Below are 22300 nucleotides of genomic sequence, written 5' to 3'. Positions count from 1 at the left end.
ATGGGTTTTTAAAGTCCACAGTCACTATTTTAGGCTTCATTACAGTGACTTACAAAAATGTTATAGCCACGCTTATGCCAGAAGTAATGTAAATACTTTGACACTGAATTTCTTGGTAAAATACATAGGCTACAATACTGTGCAAAAGTGTTGGGCCACCGTTCATTTCATTATTTGTTGCTGGGAAAATGGGAAATAAATAGTGGTTTATTGAAATATATAAACAAAAATGAAAATATAATACACAAAGCAAAATCAGGGTTGTACAATTGTAACAAATTTAAAGTTGGTATTTGGTATGAGCATCTTTATTCTCCAACACCGTCTGAACTCTCTTAGGCAAGCTTTCTTGAAATCTCTTTTAGCAGTACTCAGCAATAGTTCTCCAGGCTTCCTGAGTGACATTTAAAAGCTCTTAATTTGATGTTGGGTGACATTTGTTCCATTTTCTGTCAATGCACAAGCAGGCAATGTCCAAACAAAAATTTAGAAAGACGTTCAGAAAGTTTGGCAAACTACTGCTCAAGAACATTTGTCTGCTTGGAAGCAAAACATAAAGAAATGAGGGGTGACTTTTGCACAGTAATCTGTAATCTCTGTTATAATCATAAATATCTTACCTGCTTTTGCTCCCGTCTGGCTGAGTTGTTTGTGACTACAAAACACTTTGACACTGTGTCCGACTCTTTCCGGCTTTCCAGATGATTTTAGTTTATTCATTCACTTAAAATCAAAGAGAAATTTGCTGCTGCTAAAGATGACAAGAAAAATAAATTAAAAATGCCAAAAACATAAACATATTTTTCCAAGCATTTTTCCAAAAACATAAGTATTAAAAAGTAGCTGTAGCTCTCTCTCTCTCTCTCTCTCTCTCTCTCTCTCTCTATATACATATATATATATATATATATATATACATATATATGTATATCAGGGGCGTTTTTAGCCCATTTTTGGGGGTCCTTCAGCACCCCCAAAAATGAATCAAAGCACCCCCAAAGATTTCTTACTTTTTTTTGACAATATTTGGTGTTTGTGTGACACACTACTAAAAATATAAAAAGCATACAGTACTTGGTTGAGACATAATATTTTAACAACAAAAGTATAGATATCCCTCCCCCCCGCCCCCAAAAATGATTAGTTCCAGCTCGCCTCGCCCCTACTCTTGCTGTGGCTGAGACACAGCGGAGCGGAGGTGTGAGTTTCTGGCTTAAAACAGGACATGTTAGCTCCATTTAACCTTTAGTTACTCTTTATATAGTTAGGTAGGAGTCAGACCATTTTTCTTTTTAGCTGAAAAACATTACACCCAGGTAACATACAGTGTTGAAAACATGTTTTCCAACGATGTTTGCTACCCTATCTACAATCTGTCCTGCTCTGTAGTAAAATCAACAGTAATTGAGTAAAATAAGCGACATTTGACCGTCCTGTTGCTCCCATTGAAATTTATATAGCCTATTTAAAATCTAAAGCTTGAAATTGTCCTTAGCCTACTGTTGTTACCACTGTCCTGTTTGAAATGGAACGAGAGAAGCTGGTTATTTTGTCATATGTGCATGTGCCGATATGAGCTAACTAGCTAACTGATTGGATGCCCATTAACCTTATAAATCCTGTTGTGTGTGTGTGTGTGTGTTTGTGTACAGAGAGACAGCCAGGTTCATAATGGATATAATGAAGTTTTTTCAAAAAAAGGAGCCACATTCAGGTAAAAGTGTAAAATCAAATGACCCGTCAATAAAGGATAATGTTGGATCAGTGTTTCAATATTTATATCTTTTATTAGATGTACATGTGGTTTGGTTATTTGCCTTTTGGTTGAAAGTACACTGAGAGAGGACATTTTCATTAGTGATCTTAATAGTTTTTTTTCATATTAATGTAACTTTTTCATCTAATTGAATACAATCTATTTGTGTATGATTGTCGGTCCAAAGAGTGCGAGAGGAAAGAGGGAACGTGAGGAGAAAGAACGAGGTCAGGAAGAACCAGGTAAGTAAACAGACAGGGAATAGTGACAGGCAAAACAGAAACTATTAAACTGCTTGAGAGAGTTGACCACCAAAAAGTGATAGACTGATTTGCCAACCTCAAAGTGAAGCGACATAGGTTAAAATAAAAGAAAAAATCTGCAGAGCCGTAGTAGTATCTGCAGTAAAGATCTTTTCATACATAGTATACATTGTACCATAGACAAAGTTGCCTCCATTTTTATAATTTTTTTATTAATATTTTGTACTTTTGAACATTTCAAGGACTCTGTTTTTGGAGTGTATTTTTATGTATCTGTATTATATTATACATACACATTAAAAATGAATCTCTGTCCAAAAAATGCACTCAGTTTACTTTTTACTCACTATCAGCATCATTCATTATTCTCCCCCAGTAATTAAGGTTAGGATATGTATTTTTTTTTATTCCAATCCATTCTTCTTTTGCAGCATTTAAATAACCTTTATCAGATTTGATGGTTTTGTTACAGACTTTGAAAAAGTGTTTTGCTTTTCTTTCACAAATGTGGGGATTAAATTGTGTTAAAATGTACAAAACAGTGATGTCATGTTTTGTGACGAGGACCCAGGCACAGAGAGACTTGATGAATTTAAGAATCTTATGATTTAATATAGAAATTTGCAGACTTGCACAGAGATGGTAAAGTTATGATGACTGATAACGGAAACGAAGACAAGAGACGACGAGGACAGGGAGGAACAGGGGTTTAAATGCACCAAAGAGACAGAGAGAATGGAAATGGAGACATTTAGGGATGCAGGGACTGACAGAGACAGAGAAGAAGTCTCATCGTGACGACTAAAGTTTATCTTGCCTGGCTGGGAAGCTCTCTGGGTGCTCAGCACCCACAAAGCTCAGATCCTAGATTCGCCCCTGATGTATATGTATATATGTATATATATATATATATATATACGTATTAATACTGGAGGAGCATATCGGAGAAGAACGCTCAGTAATGCTCAGTGGCTATTGGATCTAAGAGTTCACCACAGCAACCTCTCTGAACACGATCCAGTAATCATCACAGTGGCAGACATCCAGTATGAAGACAGCACCAAGCCCTGACATGATTCACGGTACCACACAGAAGCTCCTGTCAAGCATCATGTGCTATATTAACATGATAATAAAAGAATATCAGTAGATTGGAATACAAACTCTTTTTAAAAAATTCTGATTATACTCAACTGAAACAAAAGAAGGAAAAAAAAACTGTTTTCTGCTGCCTGCATGGTCTGGAACGCCAGGACTGCCATAATGAATTAATTAAATACGCCATTAAATAATTAATTAAATGTGGCAATAATTAATTAAAATTGGAAATAATTCATTAAAATGGGAAATAATTAATTAAAAGTTTTTACACATTTCATTAATTAATTGTTAACACATTTAACTAATTATTTATTTATTTCACATTTTAATTAATTATTGCCACATTTAAATAATTATTTAATGGTGTATTTAATTAATTCATTTTGGCACAGTTGACTCCTTCAGGTCTCACCATGAAATCATTTTATCTGTCAGCCTCACCCATCAAACTCAGGGGGCGGGGTTAACGCTGATCGAGTCAAAACCATTGCTTTGGCCTGGTGGCCATTGTTTTTAGCACACAACATCCGGCATGTTGAAACTAACAGAACTGAACTTTGGAAAAACCCTGTTTGTGTGTCACCAAATACCATTTTAGTATTTTTTTAGCCGAGAATGTAGTGGTTTAATCTTCAGATGTCTGGTCGGTTTGTCAAGATGCAGCCTCTTTGCAAAAGTGCTTCGATGATTTCGGAGATGACTGCCCAGCCCAGTCTCACGGCAAAGCGTGGGATAGACCTGCTCGCCTCGCAAGCAATCGAGCTTTTATTACCACCGACAAAGTGCAGGCTCCGGTACACAGCTGTAATAACCCCCGCTGACACTGACTTCATTTACTGAGGTTATATTTATCGGGTTTTTATTTCCTGATGTTCTTATGTGTCCTACGTGTTTCAGTCGCCAATTCTAAATTATAACTAACATTAAAAACATGTTTAAGGAGGAGAGAGAGCAAATAAATTCGATTAACAGCTGATCTTTGGGTTTTTGTTCAGTAATCAGCGTGACCTGTGTATAAACGCATAAAAGAGATAACGTTGGTGTTTCCGTCATGTAGTAACTGCTGGCTTTAACGTTACAAAGGTGGTTCGACACTATGAAACACATACAGACTTCATGATGTTGGGCTGATATGATATCTTCAGCTCTCTGAGTTAACCCAGTTTCCCAGCTGACTAATCTAACGGTCATCTACGAATATGTCACGAGTCATATCAATATGATTTTACAGAAAATCATCCTTATTACTGCCAACTATTCCAGAGATGTGAAAATCTACAGCATAAAGAACAAAAAACTATAGCAGTCTAATGCAACACTGTAACAGAGATGAACGCATCAGTTTGTCACAGATCAAAGTGGAATGAAAGTGATTGGTTGAACAGGTGTTCGTGATCTGCGTTATCTGCGTTTTCATCAGCGTAAGAGACTCAGCAGCAGATTAGAATAACATTTTGGTGATTTAATAAATCACTAAATTAATACACGCAAGAAACGATCAAACCTGTTCTGACAATTTGAGTTTGTATTCCTTCAGCTGCAGACTCGCTGCTTAAATGTTTGAGAGCGAAGATTAGATAGAAAACAAACGTCAAACATAGACACAGTCTGCGTTCACATTTGATATGAGGCCAGCACGTATAGTGGCTGTGTCCTGTTTTAAGATCATATATGTAAAATTGTTGTCTGACCCACTCAGAGTCCGTGGTTACCATGGTTACTGCATAAGCAGCTGTAATTTAAACAGCTGGCATTGCGGAAACCTACTGGCGACATGAGTGTTTATGTTTGTCATTGCAAAAGAACTGTCTGAATGGTTAACTGAAGTTAACTTGGATAAATTATAGTTAAGGAGTATCACAGATAACGCCCACGTGAGCTGTGTGACTGTTCACCACTACACTGAAATAAGTAGGCTATTACTGAAATACACATGCTATATCATAAACTATGATATAAATAGGGAGGTCCTATTAACATGTTTAGTTTTAAAGGACACCTTCCTGCCTTTAGTCTCATTCATGAGCAGTATTAGTTTTCTTCTAACATCCAGAAGTCTGCACGATGTGTTTCATAGTTTGTAACAAGCAGGTAAACATAACATGACCGAAAAAGCAAAGAAAAAAAAAGAAAGAAAAAAATCACACAAATTATATGTTAACCTCATTTATTTTTAGTTAAGTAAACTCTAAAAATTCTAACAGACAGCTGGTGCTTAGAATACAGTTGAATAACTATTAAAAAACAGATGATGTAATATTTCTGTCCAGGTTGCAGTCTTCACGATGAACATGCTGTTGCAAACTCTGCTCCTCTCGGTGGAAATACGCCTTCTCTTTCCTCTTTGTATAAAAACATTTTTAAAAGTCAGTTTAATCTCAAAATTCACTGTTAAATCCAAAACACACCAGATAAAGAAAAGCGAATGGTTTAGTCTAACACAGTGAACCATTAAACTTCAGTAAAACTATGCAGTTATGAAACGTAACTTTAACCTCAGCCAAACCGATTTGCTCAGTTGTAAATAAAACAGCGAAGTAAACGTGACCCGACAGACAGAACCTGAGTGAATTAAGTCGAGCGTTTAACCACTGAGAGCTAAAACTCAGGTGAGGTTTCAAAGCTGTGTGCCAGTGATTGGACATCAGCCGCTGATAAAGCTGGTTGGCCTATAAAGTGCTCTGTTGGGAAACAAGCTCCAGCAGCTCTGCGCTATCACCAGGTAACGTGGGCATGTTTCTTGAATTAGCAGCAGGTGTTAAACAGCTGACAGGTGAGGAGGATGCATGCAGGTAAACTGAGGGCCTGTTGAGCTGATCGCTGGTGTCATTAGAAAAATGTCAGCTCATTCTTTATGTTATAGAAGCACAGAGACAGAAGACCAGGCGGAAAGAGACGATCGTTCGGTGAAAATGAGAATCTGCGAATGCAACATGTGGGACACGGAGAGTGGAATATGTAAACAAACCGGTTAACGTCCCCCCCCCCCCCCCCAAAAAAAACCCAAAACAGTTAAGCTGGAACACCGGGGGCTGTCAGCTGACTGTTAGCAGAGCTAGTGACATCTCTGAAAACATCTGAGCACTTTTGCAAACATGTTCTATGTTGACAACCTGACCAGACGTGAAGATTACGCCACGACATTCGCGGCTAAAACACTATTAAAAGTGTAGTTGGTGACAGAAAAACGGGGTATTTCAAAACTTTACACCACCACCATTGCTGCCTGTGATTTGAGATGCATTGTGGGCTGTCCCAAGTCCACACAAGCAATCGATTATCTAGGATCGACCTGTCTTGACTTACTTTGCACGGCAACCAATCAAATGTTAGAGAAGCTGCATGGGCAGCGTTAACCCCGCCCACTTAGTTTGATGGATGAGGCTGACAAATAAAATTATTTCAAGGAGAGAGATGAAGGGGACAAAAGTGCCAAAATGAATTAAATAAATAAATCATTAAATAATTAATTAAAAATGTCAATAATTATTTAAATGTGTCATTAATTAATTAAATATGTCAAAAAATTAATTAAATGTGTCAATAATTAATTAAATGTGTCATTAATTAATTAACTATGTCAATAATTAATTAAATGTGTCAATAATTAATTAATTACATGTGTCATAAATATTTATGTAATTAATTATTGCCACATTTAATTAATTATTTAATGGTGTATTTAATTAATTCATTATGGCAGTCCTGGCGTTCCATAGCATTGTAGATTGTGACTTTGGGTCTAAACAGTATAACACAACACAATATTTTCTGAGTTCCAGTAGGTTATCTTGGTGTACAGGATGTGATCAGCTGATCTGCTACTCTTTGTGGATGTACACAACTGAATTCAACCAGATGTCAGCAAATGTTTCATGTGTTGTCCTGGCTCATTTCCATCCTCTACACTGACAATACACTATGCTGTCGTTTTTGTAGACACTATAAAGTTGGTAGGTGGAATTCAGTCAATCAATCTAAGTATCATCAGCTATAAATCATATTAATCTCTGCTACACTTGATGTAACCAACTCTGACCATGAGGCCATAGCTTTTCTTGAGCTGACAGAATTGTTGTATTTGAAATTACCAGCAAATTAAAAAATATTACTCCCTTTATGCTTGCTGGTCTTCTAGCTATAATTGCTGAAGCACCGCAAACGCAATTCATCGACACCTGTTGTGCCACAAAAAAAGAAAAAAATCCGAAAAAAAACACAACCCATTTTAACTATGGTTGTGGTTTTTTTTTTATCTCTTTTTATGTGACATCCCCTGGTGATTAATAAACGAACAGGACTGCCTTTCATGTGTTTCTGTTTAGGCTTAAATCGGTTTGATGTTTGAAGGCTCGCAGTGATGAAATAGTAGCTACCATAATATGCCTTAACCCAATAGTAACAAGCCTGTTTTGAGCCTGTTTTTTTCAGGAAAAAAAAAACGCTCAAGTACAGATACTTGAAAATTCGATTTAAGTACAGTAACAACGTATTTATACGTCATTATTTTCCACCTCAGAGCCCCGACAGCATGTTTGTTAATTTGACACATGTTGCTGCATCTGTTTTTAGGTTCGTTTTATTTTTTTCTCAGCTTTTATCTCCACCATTTCGCTACTTCTTCCACACTAATGAAAAGAAATGGGCTCCTGTCAATGCTTGTATGCTTGCGCAACGGCAAAATGCGTCTCTCCATCGGGAAAATGCCAGTTATTCTTGATTACCAGTTCAGCCCTGCCTGGGGCATTTCGAAATCGAAAGTGTCGCCTTTCGGCTCAACTCTCGCTTCAAAAAACTCAAACACAAAGCTATCGTCCCACAGTTCATACTCTTATCTATTCTATTATCATAACAGTACTGTTTTACCTGCTTCTCCTCAGTTGCTTGTCTCTGCAAATCTCTTTGACATCATCTCTGACTCTTTCAGGAGGATTTTCAAATCTTTCCAGCTGGAACCACCCACTTAACTGGAATCCTAGAGAGAAGCACAGCCGTCTTATTAACATACAAAAACATGACCAGGATAAAATGGCGGATAAAAAAAATCCCTCACTGAAAATAGGGCAGGGCCGTTTCTAACTTTTTTGAGGCCCTATTTTATAACATTACACAGGGGAGTTCAAAGATAATCTGTGGCTATGCATCAACCTGTTACACTTTAAGAAGATACTGAGCTGGATATGTGAGTCTAAAATTCTAATAAATATTTTGCATGTTCATCCAGATATTCAGTAAAGTCAATGTCTGTCGGTCCAGCTATTTATATTTTAATGATTTAAGACCAGATGTTTTCTATATTACTGTACATAAGTATTCTTCACATATCAGTTAGATGCTATACGATATACTGACACTGGAGAGGAATGACATGGAAACAGAAGGTAAGCTGAATTGTTTATTAATGTTGAACACATGTTTAACACTTAAATGTTATTTGCTATATGTAGCTGTGGCTATTCAACCTCATTATGCAACACGTTCAATCTGCATGATGCAAATAAAATGAATAAATCCTCTTCTTCTTGTGTGGTTTATTGTCTCTTAAACCAACAGACAAAGCTGGTCGCACTCAGAAGACGTGGGAGAAGAAATATTTGAGGCTGTGTACTGACAAGGGTTTTTTTTTCTCATCATCATAAGACTTTGGTCTGACAGACCCACCCGGACCACCAAACAGGAACCAAAGCTAACTAGTGGGGGTTATTTGCACACTAAAATGAGCAACTAAACATTAGCCACAGATGTGCTCCCGAGCTAGAAGCTCCATTTTCAGTTCCACCTAAACACCACAAGTTCTTTAGAGACACTTGCAGGGGATAAGTGCTCCTGTCCAAATTGACATAATATAATGCCAGATAGGGCAGCATGGTGGTGCAGTGGTAAGGGCTGTTTCCTCATAGCAAGAAGGTCCTGGGTTCAAGTCCAGGGTCTTTCTGTGTGGTATATTCTTCCTGTGTATGTATGGATTCTACTTCAGCTTACTCCCACACTCCCAAAGACATGGGGTTAGGTTAGCTGCTAATTCTAAATTGCCCATAGGTGCAAATGGTTGTCTGTCTATGTGGTGGCCCTGTGACCTGTCCAGGGTGTACCCTGCCTCTTCCCCTATGATAGACTCATGGATGTTTTTTTAAGGTAATTTGCTTTTCTAATACTCATTAATTTAACTATTTGGCTTCATAATATGGACTGATTATTATTATGGAACTTGAGGTGTTGGTCAACAGAAAGTAAACATTTTTTTTAAACCTTATTGAACTTGCTTGTAAATCATTTCATAGCATAATAGGTTTCTAAGTCCTTTTGTCGATGTTGCTTTGGTGGTTGCTATAAACACACAGTCCACAGCAATCATAGTAGTAAACAGAAAAGTGAAATAACTCAAAATATGTTTTATATTTAAGATTCTTCAAAATAGGATGCTGTGGTAGTCATGCTGCTTCAGTGCACCTTTAATTTGGAATGAATCCCCAACAGTGTCACCAGGAAAACACCCCCACACCATCACAACTCCTCCTCCATGCTTCATGGTGCACTGTAAACCCGAACAAGTTGACTGAACTTAAAACTTTTGTGGAAACCGATTACCTCAAAAGATTTAAGTACACAAACTCATCTCTTCTAAGTATGGGGGTACTCAAAATTTGTATTTATTGTTAACCTAAAAATTTAAAATTATATTTTATCAATTGAGCTTTACTCAAGGACTGTATACTTTAATTTCAATATTTTTGTGTTTGTTGTAGTTTATTTTGATGCAACACAATGCAATTATATTACAACCTAAACTCAAATTATGATTATTAATTAAAAGATATTTATGTTTCAATGTCTGAGTGTAGACTACTAAAAAAGTACAGAAATTTAGTTACTTTACATTTTGTTTATTTAACATTTTTTCATGGAAATTTAAAAACATCACAAATGTTTTTATAAAACCACTAACATGGACATGGGCACCATAAAGTGAGCATTATAAATTCAGTGTAGAACATGTATCTTTTTATAAAATCACAAAGGACGACATCAGTCCTAATTGTATCTTTCCCAAAATACACAAAAATGCAAAACAAAAAGTCAAATACTAATCACTTTTTTTTTTTAAATAGAAATGAAAAACAATTTTTTAAAGTGGGTACAAAGAAAGACGATCAGCTTCCAAATAACCAGAACAGGCAGTCAAGTATAGGAAAATTAGATAAACTGATGGAGTTAAATCCACCCAAAGCCTGTAGTAAACTTAAAGTGCTTTAAATAAAGTGCTTCAAACAAAGTGCTCAGTAACAGAGTGCATGTCCTAACAAACATTGCCTTATATTCCTTAAGAGCATGTAGGCAGGGGTTTCAGGGGTTTGCCGTCATCAAGCCCCATGAAGATATTTTGGACAAAGGTAAATGTGTGAACGAGCTTCCTGGGGTAGTCTAAATGCAGAGCATAGATCAAGCTAAACAATAAAGCAAATGCATCTGCAAAACTGGGAATATCACGCATCACCTAGTCGCCTTTCACCACAACAGCCATGCTTGAGGAAGTAAAATGGACTGGACTGGGAAGCGCCGTCCTTAACCACTGTAAGAAGGGCAATTGGAGTGTCAATGAGGGTCGGCTCATCCAATGCATCCTCCTGGAATAGACACAGTATCAACTGTAAATGGCCTGTATTTGTATAGCGCTTTACACATTCAGTCATCCACACATTCACACACTAGTGATGGCAAGCTACATTATAGCCACAGCCACCCTGGGGCGCACTGACAGAGGCGAGGCTGCTGGACACTGGCGCCACCGGGCCCTCTGACCACCACCAGTAGGCAACGGGTGAAGTGTCTTGCCCAAGGACACAACGACCAAGACTGTTGGAGCCAGGGCTCGAACCGGCAACCTTCCGATTACAAGACAAACTGCCAACTCTTGAGCCACGATCGCCCCAATTAAATAAGTAAGGTTGGTTTGAGAGAATGTGACAAGCATGACCTGTAATCTAGCAAAACATTCAGCAGTGTAGTGGGTTACTTTGTAACGAGTTAGGGTACTCTACTTATTTGAAAAATGTACATTAACTTGTTAGCTTCTTGCATTACATAATTTGTATGTTTGTTATTTTTCTAAAAAAAGTAATTGTTTATTTCATGACTTTATCTCAAAAAGAAACTAAATCTTGACTTCAGCCTGGTTGTGGGGCCACCTGCAGCGTAGCCATAGTGCTGTGATACGCCTGTGCTCTGCTCCTGACCCTGTGTGTGTGTGTGTGTGTTTGTGTGTGAGGGTTTTCTAAAGAGAGGGTATTTTGCTTGTACAATTTGGTAGCTGTTACGGTATTAAATTGTATTTAAAAAAATCCATGGCATTTTATCTCACTGGCAGAATTTAAGTGATGCAAAAATACACTTACATTACATGTCTTAAAGAATTCTGGGTCCTCCTCCCACAGGTATACAGGAAGGGCACAAAGTACTGCAGTGCGTTTCACGTTGATATCAGGCGCCTCCTAAAAGGGAAAAGAAAAGTTCATTTAACACAAAGTTTTCAGGTGTCATTCTTTGGGAGAATACATGTTTATGAAACTGCATGACATCAGACTCTACTAAATTTTGGAGACATTTCTTTTAAGACACAATCTTTCTGTCTCTTATGACAAAGAGCCTGTTTCTTAATCATTTGACAAAAATCCTACACAGTATTTTAAAATAGTCTTCTCCAGATCAGAGCTGTAATCTATATAGAACATGGGGTTCATAGCAAGGAAAAATTGAGTGTTTATCAGTGAAACCTTCAATTTGTGTTAATTTTATCATTATCAATATATGAAATCTGCACCTTAAGGGACTTAATGAATGGTTTCTACTAAAAATTAAAAATGATTGAGTCATTTCACATCATATGAAAATATTAATTTTTAATACAAATTTGGCCCTACAAAAATGGAAACTCAGTAACCAAGATAATGGAGATACACATTGGATGCATCCTCAGTGATTTGGTACAATTATACAACATTATTTTATAAAAACTGAACAACTGATGAAACAACTTACTTATGTGACCACATATGAAGTGTTATAACTTACCATAAAAGGTGAACTGTGCCACTGACCCTTGGTAGATCTGCACATGATAAAAAAAAAAAAAAAAATGCATTATAAATACTAACACAGCTATTAATAATTAAACTGGCGGGGTACATTTAAGATGTTAATGTCACAAAATAAAATAGACTGGTAGAAAGAAGTACAAGGTAATGGTAATGGGGGGAGCCATGAAAATATATCTTTTCAACATGATTCAGTGTGACAAAGCAGGGGCATGATTTAAAAAAACAGGTCTTTTAACCTAAAAATGTTTTAATGGCCACGAAGAAAGGACTCTTCAATAGATCTTTCAACTCACCTGTGTTTACTGTCTCCACCTGAAATTACTTGCAGTCTGAATTTTTTTTCCTTCGGTCTTTTTGTCTTCGGTCTTCAGCCTTGGAAGAAAAAATAAAAATATTGAAAACCTTATCAGCACACTAAATATACAACACCTTGCTATGTTTCAATCTGGGTATTACTTTTAATTGTTTTAGATAGAAATTGCCACTGCTAGCTAAGTCACTTTTGAACGATGCTAATGAGAAGAAAAAAAAAAAACCTGCCGAACAATGAGGCTGCTGTTGTAAAAATGCCAACTTTCTTGCGTTGGCAAGGGGTCGTTAAAATATCACTAAGACCCTTTCTTTATGTGTGATTCTTATTAAAACTGTGTTTTAATCGGTTAAAACTGTAAAACTGACGACATAATCTATGTTTGAAAAAGAGCGCGAACAACAGGGAACAACTATTCACCACCTGGGTCTGTGCTTTTTAACACAACAGCACATTCGAAAAGAAGTTCTTGGCTGCAACATACTTTTTTACGGAAAAAATAAACATAACGAAGGTTCCGTTTTACTTACAAGTTTCTCCAAATGTGCTCTCCAGTCGCTCGAGAAGGGCGACTGGAACAGATTGAACAGAATTTTCTGTCAACGTCGTTCAGGTTAGAGAGAAAACGTCATGACGTAGTTGACGTACACATGCGTACACATGCGGAGCTCGGAAAAAAAACATTTACTCAAAAATCATAATTAAGAAAGCAGTATTTACTCTTAACTTCTAAGCCATGTACAATTATAACTGTTTGAATCGTTAACAGAACAGAAAAGTTTTAAGTTGTTTCAACTTTGTGAGGAATTTCAATTGTTATATCCACAAACTTTATAAGTCAGGTAGACTGTTGGGGTTTACAGTGTGGGAATCATGCATTTGGAGATCATCTGTTCACAACAAAGACACAGTGGGTGAAACTAAAGATCTCAAATTTGGACTCATCAGACCAAAGCGCGTATTTCCACTGGTCTAATGTCCATTCCTTGTGTTTCTTGGCCCAAACAATCTCTTCTGCTTGTTGTTTTTCCTTAGTAGTGCTTTCTTAGCAGCTCTTTGCAGCTTGGCCATAAAGGCCTGATTTGCACAGTCTCCTCTGAACAGTTGATGCAGAGATGTGTTTGCTACTGGAAGTATGTGTGTCATTTATCTGGGCTCTAATCTGAGGTGCTAATCTGAGAAAAGTTTATTCACTTCAACTGAAGAAGCTTCTCGGATGAAGGTGAAATGTCTTTAAGAAATTTAAAGAAGAATTTGAAGAAGTCCAGACACTTTTCTTTCCAAACTCCTTAGACCCAAGGACTTGTAGCACTTCAAAAAAGCAAAAGGCGGCTACTTTGAGGAATCTAAAGTTAAATTAAAATATCTTGCTTGACATATTTGATGTCTTCAGTATGTATGTAAATATATGTATATAAAAAAAAAATTCCCCCTCTCTGAATTCCTTCAGATGCTTATTTTTCTTAAAGAGCCTTAACCAGTGACTCCTTTCAGTACGTCTTCGCTATAGCCTCAAATAAGAAGACTCTCAGTCTCCTGCAAACTATTGGGACGTGTGCTTTTTCTTTTTGTGCCCCATTTTTGTGGAACAACCCCTAACCCTCAGGATTTTAGCTAGGCATGTTCTATGGAGGTTTTTAAAGCAAAGTTTAAAACCCACTTTGTTTTTATATTGTTTTCAATTTTTAAATTGTATTGTTTTTTTTGTATTGCTTTTATTTACTTATCTTTTTTTTATCGTCAAATAGTTGTGCAGCACTTTGTTTCAAAGCACTTTATAAATAAAGTTATTATTATTATTGTTGTTGTTGTTATTATTATTATTACTTATAAAGACATTCTAGTAACTGACACTGATCTCCCTTTGTCTCCAGACAAAATCTTCTCATTGCAGTTATCTTCTGTGGAAACACTGTTTCTGAAAATAAACACCTTAAAGTTTGGCAAGTCTGTTTTTCGGTCTTGCTTCAGATCTGCTACGAATAGCTCCTGCTATTGTATATTATATGGAAAACTGTGATAATGCTTTGATTTATCCATAATATATATTTAGTTAAAATATTGTTCTGGTTTCAGTGGGAAAAGTGTGCAGTTCTTTTAAATAAAAAGTTCAAAGACCTGTGAAAAGTTCGTTCATGAAGTGTGTCAGTATTTCAGTATCACACTACAACCTGGGTTTGCCTCTCATCTGTATTTAGTTTTATGTAATTTTATTAACTGTACAGTACTCTATTTTTGGTAACTATTGTCCTTGATGTAAATATGTAAAAAAAAAAAAAACTGTGAATGTTTCTGTTCTGTGTCCTGTGTACTGCTATATGTGTTTTTCTTGCTGCTGTTACAACCAAATGTCACCTTGAGGGACAATTAAAGGATTATTTTATTCTTCTATTTTATAAGGATGTCATGTTTCTGTATCATCTCTCTCCTGTTAGACCCCGAAACATCATCCTGTTTAGTGTTCCGATATCTTATATTTATATCTTATATTTTATTATATTGCAGTTTTCTCATCAATAAAAGAATATTTACTGCACCAGCTTGCCTTACATTTTATCTGAAAAATACAAGGTTCAAATCTTTTTAGTTTATTTTGGGATATTGCCCTTAAATATAACTAAATCTTTCAGACAGTGGTCATTGTATATTAATATTTGTCTGTTAGACAGTCACACAGGAATAAATGATATGAAATAGATATATATAACTTGAATTTAAACTGAAATGTAATATTTGAGATAACTACTGAGTATTTTCTTTTCAAATGTACAAGGTGTATACATTAAAATACCAATAATATAAATCCTACTACATTCGTACCATCAAAATGAAATGAGACTAATCTTTGAGCTATACTAGCTAAACTGAGCATCACTGATGGCTAAAGGGACTTAGCACATGCTGTGGTGTTCTCCCACATACATCACATGCAGACGAAATAACAAAATTTTCACAGATAAAACAAAAAAATGCCATAAAATAAAGATTTTTCTGTATTTCTGTCAAACATACTGTCCACCACAGTTGTACCTGCTTATGTTGTGGTTGCTAGGCAACAGAGACTGCTTTACACTTCCGGTCTTTGCAGCAAGGATGCAGCCCCTGAATTTGGACACAACCATTGAATAGTCTCACCCATGAGAGTTCATGCCCTGGAAGGACTCTGCCCTTGACCAATCAGAGTGAGTCTTTTGGCCACCAAAGACCAACAAGAGCGCCTGGCCGGAGAGATGATGGAGCTGTGATGGGACAGTGAAAGGGGACATGGCAACAGCTGTGCAAAGCAGCACAGGAATGGACACTGTTTGAGCGAGGAGTCAAGGAAAAGGGAAAGACCATCTCTGAATCAAGGAGGGGGCCTAAGGGTACATCTTTCACCATCGTAAGATAGGCATACACTTGGCCCATTTTGAGACAATTTTTTAGTCATGCGACCGTTGACCATTGATCGATGATCATTGGTCAGGGGGTTATGACAATTTGCGTATTGATGGTCATGAAACTGACCTTAGCCGATTGTTTGTCAGTGGTGGTAGTTTCAGTCATTATGCAAATATATTGTTTTTAAGGGTTGGGGAATCTCCCTGCAGCCAGCTGAGACTAAAGAAGGCACTTGGATGAGTGACAACATTTTTCTCCCACTGAAAACGCTACATCTAAATGAACAGAATCAACATTTTGGGAAATTAGATTACGGTTTTATAAAAATGTGTTTATAACATACATTTATAAAACATGTTACAAAATATAAACAGTGTTTATAAAACTTAAAGCTTCACAATGCTCAAGTAATGGTGTCACTCAGAATATACAGCAGGTGTTATCATAAGCCATCTGCAGAGGGTGTGTATACAGGTAGCACCAATTAACCAAAAATTAAGTAATCACTACATGTAATTTTTCCCTTCATAATAACCATTAATCAAATGAAGTATTAACATGTGTGAATGCTAGACAGAAAGCACTTGAGCATAGAAGGAAATGCTTGTGTCAATGGGTGTATAAAGTGCTTATATTGTCCATTTACCATTTACGAATAATAAAATACGAGTGAGACAAACAAACAATTCATTCAAACATTTTATGTATATTCATATATTTTGTCTTTAAATATCTTTAATAAATCATAAATGAAGCTTTATGACCTTTGTGACGTGTTCTTAAATCACAGTTAAGAGCTACACATATGTGTATAACAGAGCAGGTATCTTGTTATTTGATCTCCTCCTCAATTTAACAGTAACATGCAACACACACTGTATTCACAATCTATTTGAATGATAAGTTAACTTATTCGCTGTTGAATATTATGCAGTTGTAAGTTAAAAGTTGATGTTAAAATTTTACTGAATACTGAAGGTCTTTGCCGTTCAAGCAATAAGCAGCAATAAATTCAGTCTCAGCATAAGTGAAGATTTAATGTTCAAAAACAGTTTTACAGTATTGATAAATCGATTTAGAAAACAGGAAGTGGTGGGCTCGCACTGCTACATGCGCAGTTAACATTTCTGGGAAACACAATAGTGCAACCTTTAAAGTATGAAAACAAAGAGAAAGCATCATATTAGTTGATTAAAAAATGCTAGAAGCTAACTGTTGAAAAAAAAGCCATTCCCCTCTTTATATTTTGATACTTTTTCATATTCAATTTTTGTATTTTGCAAGCGAATGGAAAAAAAGGATGTAACCATTTGACTTTGGTCCCCTTGATTTCATTTCATTGCCTGAAAAATAAGAAAATACAGATTTGAAGTATATATGATTTTAAATTCAAGCAAAGAAACAAAGGACAGAAACAGAAAGTAACAGGAATAGGTGAGAAAACACAATAGGCTGGAAAACTTCAAAATTGGAAGTAAAGCAAAACATTAGACACAAGGAACTTTCAAAAAGTGAAAAACTACTAAGAAGAAAAACAAGATGAATAATGTGTATCTTAATCTACATTAATTTTTAAGAGGGAATAAGCGGGAAGTGAAATAACCACTGCAAGAAGGACTCCTGAAAACCTAACACAACTTGTTCAATCTGACTTTTTTTTACTTGTATTTAATTTTTCTAATGTTTAAAAATATGTAGAGTATGATAACATTGTGAATGTAGATAATTCTGACAAGAGCTACAACTGGAAATTCGAGAGAAGCAATAACATAATGTGGATATTTAAGCAGCATTCATTTTTCATCTCACCTTCAGTGTCTTCCCCTGATGAAACCACAGAAAAACAAGAACAGAAAATAAGATATAATTTTAAATGTAATATCTAAACCAACAACAAAAATAAACATGAAAAAAACATGAAGTCACTGTTAGACAATTGAGGCGTTTGTGCACGGAAAGTTAGCCCATCTATGAAGCAAGTGTAGTACCAAAAACTTAAAATGCCCTTTGGCCTTTAATCAGAATGACTTAAAGTGATTTAACCAGAAATGTAATCTCAAAGACCTGTGTGGATGTACAATTCCAAAGATTTTGGATTAAAAATAAACAAATAAACAAACAAAAAACAAAACAAAATAAAATAAAATACACGCAAAATACAAGCAGATTTAATGCACCAAACTGTAAATTTAAAAAGAAAGATTTTTTTTCTTATCTGCAAGATAATCTGGAAACTGATGAGAGTAAAAATGTCTCCTTCTTGTTAACAGAAAGCTTGATTCTCTATAAAATGACTCACTTGTATTTTTTTGCCATGAAAATGCAGAAGATGCCAAAGAGCAGAGCTGTACCAATCCCCACTACAGCAGGAATGATGATGTGATTATAGTTCTCAATACCTGGAAAGAGACAGAGTTGGTATTTGTTTGGGGTTTTTTTGTTGTGGCTTCTTTAGAATACAGACAACCTTCATCTAAACATACTTTTAATAGTGATATTAACATTTTCTTAATCATGCAAAGTTTAGGGTTAAAAAATATATTGGAAGTAAACTACTGAAAGGATCTCACGTTTTACATGGAGTGTGAAAGTTTCAGATGATTTCAGGCCTCCATTAAATTCAGCAGTGCAGGTTATCTCTCTGTTGTCGTCCTTCTCCTCAGGAATAAATGTCAGGATGGACTGCATCTCCCAGTTTCCGTGTTTAATATCTTTATGATGCACAATGATGTTTGTACTATCCAGATTCCATGAGAGTTTAGGAACATGAGTGGGGCAGGTGTGGATGACTGAACAGGTGACAGTGTAGGGCTCTCCTAGAGTGGCTGTCTTTGGTTTAATCACTGCAGGCTTTGGAGGCTCAGCTGAAAATGAAAAAGGCAGACATAAAGTAAGAGGCAAAGTGATTTAACAGAAAACTGGTATAGATGTTTGAAGTCATGGAAAGTTGGTGACATACTGAGCATGTTCAACTCGACACAGTCTTCAACAAAGGAGAACTTGTACTTGGTGGGGTCATTGTTTTCTGTTCGCACTAGTTCAACCTGGAAACAGAAAGGACCGTTGTCATGATCTTTAACTCCAGTTATTTCTAAGGTGCAGTTGTTCTGGCCCAGACGTCCCAACATCTGTGTTCGTTCCTTAAAGCTGTCCTTAATCAGTGTATAATCCTCATGATAGATGTTGCTTTTTTTGTCATCTTTTTCATGCCAGATTCCTCTGAGTCTGGAGGAGGGCAGGTTTCCTCCAGTATGGGAGAATGAACACGGTACCACAACACAGGATGTAACCAGAGCGTCAATGCTTTTTACAACAGTGGCCTTCCATTCATCACTGGACACGGAGCTACAGATGGCTGAAAGAGAATTAAGGGAATGTCACTGAAATAATGACTTCTCTGCCATTTCTTATAAAGGTATACAGTGTTTGTAAAGCAATTGTAAACCAACAGGTGACTCATTATGTTACCTGTAAAAAGCATACAAGTTATCATAAACTTTGTTTCGTTGTCCATGTTTCTTGAGGGTCTCGCAAAACACTGCAGGATTTTTCCATGAAAAAAATACAAATAAATAAATAAATGCATCAAAATCACTTCAATACATGGAAATTACAACACAGTTTTAGAAGTTAGACAACTTTAAAAATATATTTATAATAAACAGGCATAATTAATATTCTCATATGGACTATTATATTGCAGTTTATATTTTGCCTGCACTATTTGCCTCTGAAAGCAGCAAATCCCTGACTTGTCAGGTTCCCTGTATATTTACCTTTAATGTCTTTGCCATCGTACTGCAAGAAAGTATCAGGGGTTCCTAAAGTCCCCAATCAATATCTCAGGCTTCATTACAGTGACTTAAAAAAAAATAGAGAGAAGCTCATGCCAGAGCCAGTGAATTTCTTGGCAAATTACATAGGCTACAATACTGTGCAAAAGTGTTGGGCCACCATTCATTTCATGTTGCCGGGAAAATGGGAAATAAATAGTGGTTTATTGAAATATACAAATAAAAATGGAATTACAATAAGTAAGGCAAAAACAGACAAAGTCGATATTTTGTATGACCATCTTTATTCTCCAACACAGCCTGAACTCTCTTAGGCAAACTTTCTTAAAATCTCTTTAAGTAGTTCTCAGCAATAGTTCTTCAGCATAACTTACAATAATTTGAGTGCTCCAGTAGATTTTCATAACATAGAGGCTGTGATCAGCCGACCTGCTGCTCTTTGTGGATTTATACACCTGAATTCAACCAGATGTAAGCCAATGTTTCTTTAGTTGTCCTGCCTGATTTCCATTTTCCACACCGACAGTATACTTTTTATACTAGACTGGCACTGTGCACCAGTCACAGACTGTTTTTTTTTCATTTGTTTTTTTTTACTTTAAATCCATCACAGTGCAGCATACTAACCTGTTTATCCTGCATTACCTGCAGATCATTTTCATGGAATCTTTAATTGACACAGTTTAACTCAGTTTGTTTTGCAGCAGGTTTCACAATATGAAAAACATAATGTCACATGTACAGACCCAATATCTGATTTATAAACATGAGGACTTACATGTAAGCTTGAAATTTCCAGTTTATCAGATCCCACCGAGGAGTCCTTACCTTTAAGGAAACAGACAAAACAAAGACATGAATGGGACCAATTAACAACAAAGACAACCTAAAATACAAATACTGATAAACTAAAAGCACAAGCAAGCAGAACTAGTAAACATAACACAAACAACATAATAATGAATAAACAAGACTCAAAACTCTATTAACAACAAACACTGTGGAAACGACCCAGGGACCATAGCACACACACAGTTTGTGTGTTTGCTGATGTTTGTTGGGCTGAAACGTTGCATTTTAAGTTACCTGCATCTTAAACATCCTTTGAGTTTAACGTCCCTTTATGTTCGCTACTCTTTTTTAGCGCTAGCTCAAATTCAAATGCAAATTTTATTTGTCACATACACGATCATGCACAGTACAACATGCAGTGAAATGCGTATTGCTGAGCAATTTCCGAAAAGACACGAGAATGAAACTAAAATTAAAAATCAAGTATAAATTTAAGTTAAAAATCACAGGTGTGCAAATCAGCAGAGTGCGGATGCTGAATTACCGAAACCGCAACAAACAAACAAACAAAACCGACTTTGACCCCTGACTATGGCACACGATTGTGCCTCTTTGATCTCTTTTTATGCGACATCCCCTGGTGATCAATAAACGAACAGGACAGTAAGACAGATCATGTCTTACTGTTTAGGCTTAAATCAGCTCGCAGTGACGTGAAATATTCCCTAATACGCACTAAACCTTTCTCTCCATCGTTTTGCCACTTCTTCCAAACTAAACTTTTTCCTACTTTTTTTCGTAAGAAATTTGATTGGGCAATCCAGTGTCAGTAATGAAAATGAAGAAACGGGCTGGCGCCAGTGCTTCCATAAGCCCGAAAGTGCGCCTGTCCACCAGGAAAATGCCCGGTTTACCAGATTACCAGTCCAGCCCTGCCTCGGGCCGAGCATGGTTAACATGTAGACTGAAAGTGTCGCCTTTCGGCTCAACTCTCGCTTCATCACGACAGACCGCTACTGCTCATGATCGAGGTGGTCACTTTCAACCTCAGCACAAAACTTAAACGCAAAGCTACCGTCCCACAGTTCATACTCTGATCTATTCTATTGTCATTACAGTACTGTTTTACCTGCTTCTACTCAGTTGTTTGTCTCTGCAAATCTCTTTCAGGAGGATTTTCAAATCTTTCAGCTGGAACCACCCACTTCACTGGAATCCTAGAAAGAAGGACAGCAGTCTTACTAACATACAAAAACATAATCAGGATAAAATGGCGGATACAAAAAATCCTTCACTGGAAATGGGACAGGGCCGTTTCTAACTTTTTTGAGGCCCTATACAAGATTCTGTTTGGCAGACTCTATTTTATAACATTACACAGGGGGTTCCAGCTCTTAAAGACATTGCTGTGGTGGTTGCTATGGATGCATGGTCCACAGCAATCACAATGTTTTGGGTGAACTTGGCGTGTACAATTCCTGTTTTAAGCTGTCTGCCAAAGGGGGGCTGCATTTCATTTCAGAGTGCCAACAGTCTGCTATAACTTGAATTCAAACCCTATTTTATACTTTAAGAAAAGGCCTGCTATTGATGTTTATAACACACACACACACACACACACACACATATATATATATTTACATCCGCTGAAACTTTATCTCACCATGACAATGTAACTTCACTAAAACCTTTAAAATATGTGGTATAAAAGGGAAAAATGAAGAGGCCTTGAATATACTCAGTCATCTATTTATTTTTACTCAGAAATGCTAGTTTGATTTTAGTTTCCATTTGTATGATTGAACCAA

At 36.4% G+C, this 22300-nt stretch overlaps 2 protein-coding genes and 1 long non-coding RNA gene across 10 annotated transcripts in view; all 3 read right to left on the bottom strand.

The window, feature by feature from the left end:
• LOC120442609 (sialic acid-binding Ig-like lectin 12) overlaps positions 1-8133 on the bottom strand; it is a 119456-nt gene extending 111323 nt beyond the window's left edge. The window contains exons 1-2 of the mRNA XM_039619429.1: positions 7987-8133; positions 621-751 (exon numbers count right to left, since the gene is read on the bottom strand). The gene's annotated coding sequence lies outside the window, so the exon portion shown is untranslated. The remainder of the gene's footprint in view (positions 1-620; positions 752-7986) is intronic.
• LOC116330676 (myelin-associated glycoprotein-like) overlaps positions 1-21838 on the bottom strand; it is a 44611-nt gene extending 22773 nt beyond the window's left edge. For 4 of the 8 annotated variants that reach the window (XM_039619414.1, XM_039619416.1, XM_039619415.1 and 1 more), the window contains exons 1-6: positions 21622-21834; positions 20479-20528; positions 19375-19444; positions 18866-19261; positions 18477-18770; positions 18206-18305 (exon numbers count right to left, since the gene is read on the bottom strand). In XM_039619414.1, the coding sequence (XP_039475348.1) occupies positions 18206-18305; positions 18477-18770; positions 18866-19261; positions 19375-19420 (836 nt within the window). In that variant the 5' untranslated portion in view covers positions 19421-19444; positions 20479-20528; positions 21622-21834. Of the gene's footprint in view, positions 1-16917; positions 17250-17715; positions 17731-18205; positions 18306-18476; positions 18771-18865; positions 19262-19374; positions 19445-20478; positions 20529-21621 lie in introns of those variants that run through there. The other 4 variants (XM_039619411.1, XM_039619412.1, XM_039619418.1 and 1 more) reach the window with 3 other exon arrangements.
• LOC120442612 lies at positions 11513-12554 on the bottom strand. The gene is made up of 3 exons (XR_005614819.1): positions 12509-12554; positions 12190-12226; positions 11513-11609 (listed from the first exon to the last, which is right to left on the bottom strand). It is a non-coding gene; the product is annotated as an uncharacterized LOC120442612 (long non-coding RNA).
• Positions 21839-22300: the final 462 nt, after the last annotated feature.

Source organism: Oreochromis aureus, linkage group 11 (genome assembly GCF_013358895.1).
Source record: "Oreochromis aureus strain Israel breed Guangdong linkage group 11, ZZ_aureus, whole genome shotgun sequence".
Classification (NCBI taxonomy): domain Eukaryota; kingdom Metazoa; phylum Chordata; class Actinopteri; order Cichliformes; family Cichlidae; genus Oreochromis; species Oreochromis aureus.
The sequence above is the reverse complement of the archived record's forward strand: the minus strand, read 5'-3'. Positions and strand labels throughout refer to the sequence as shown.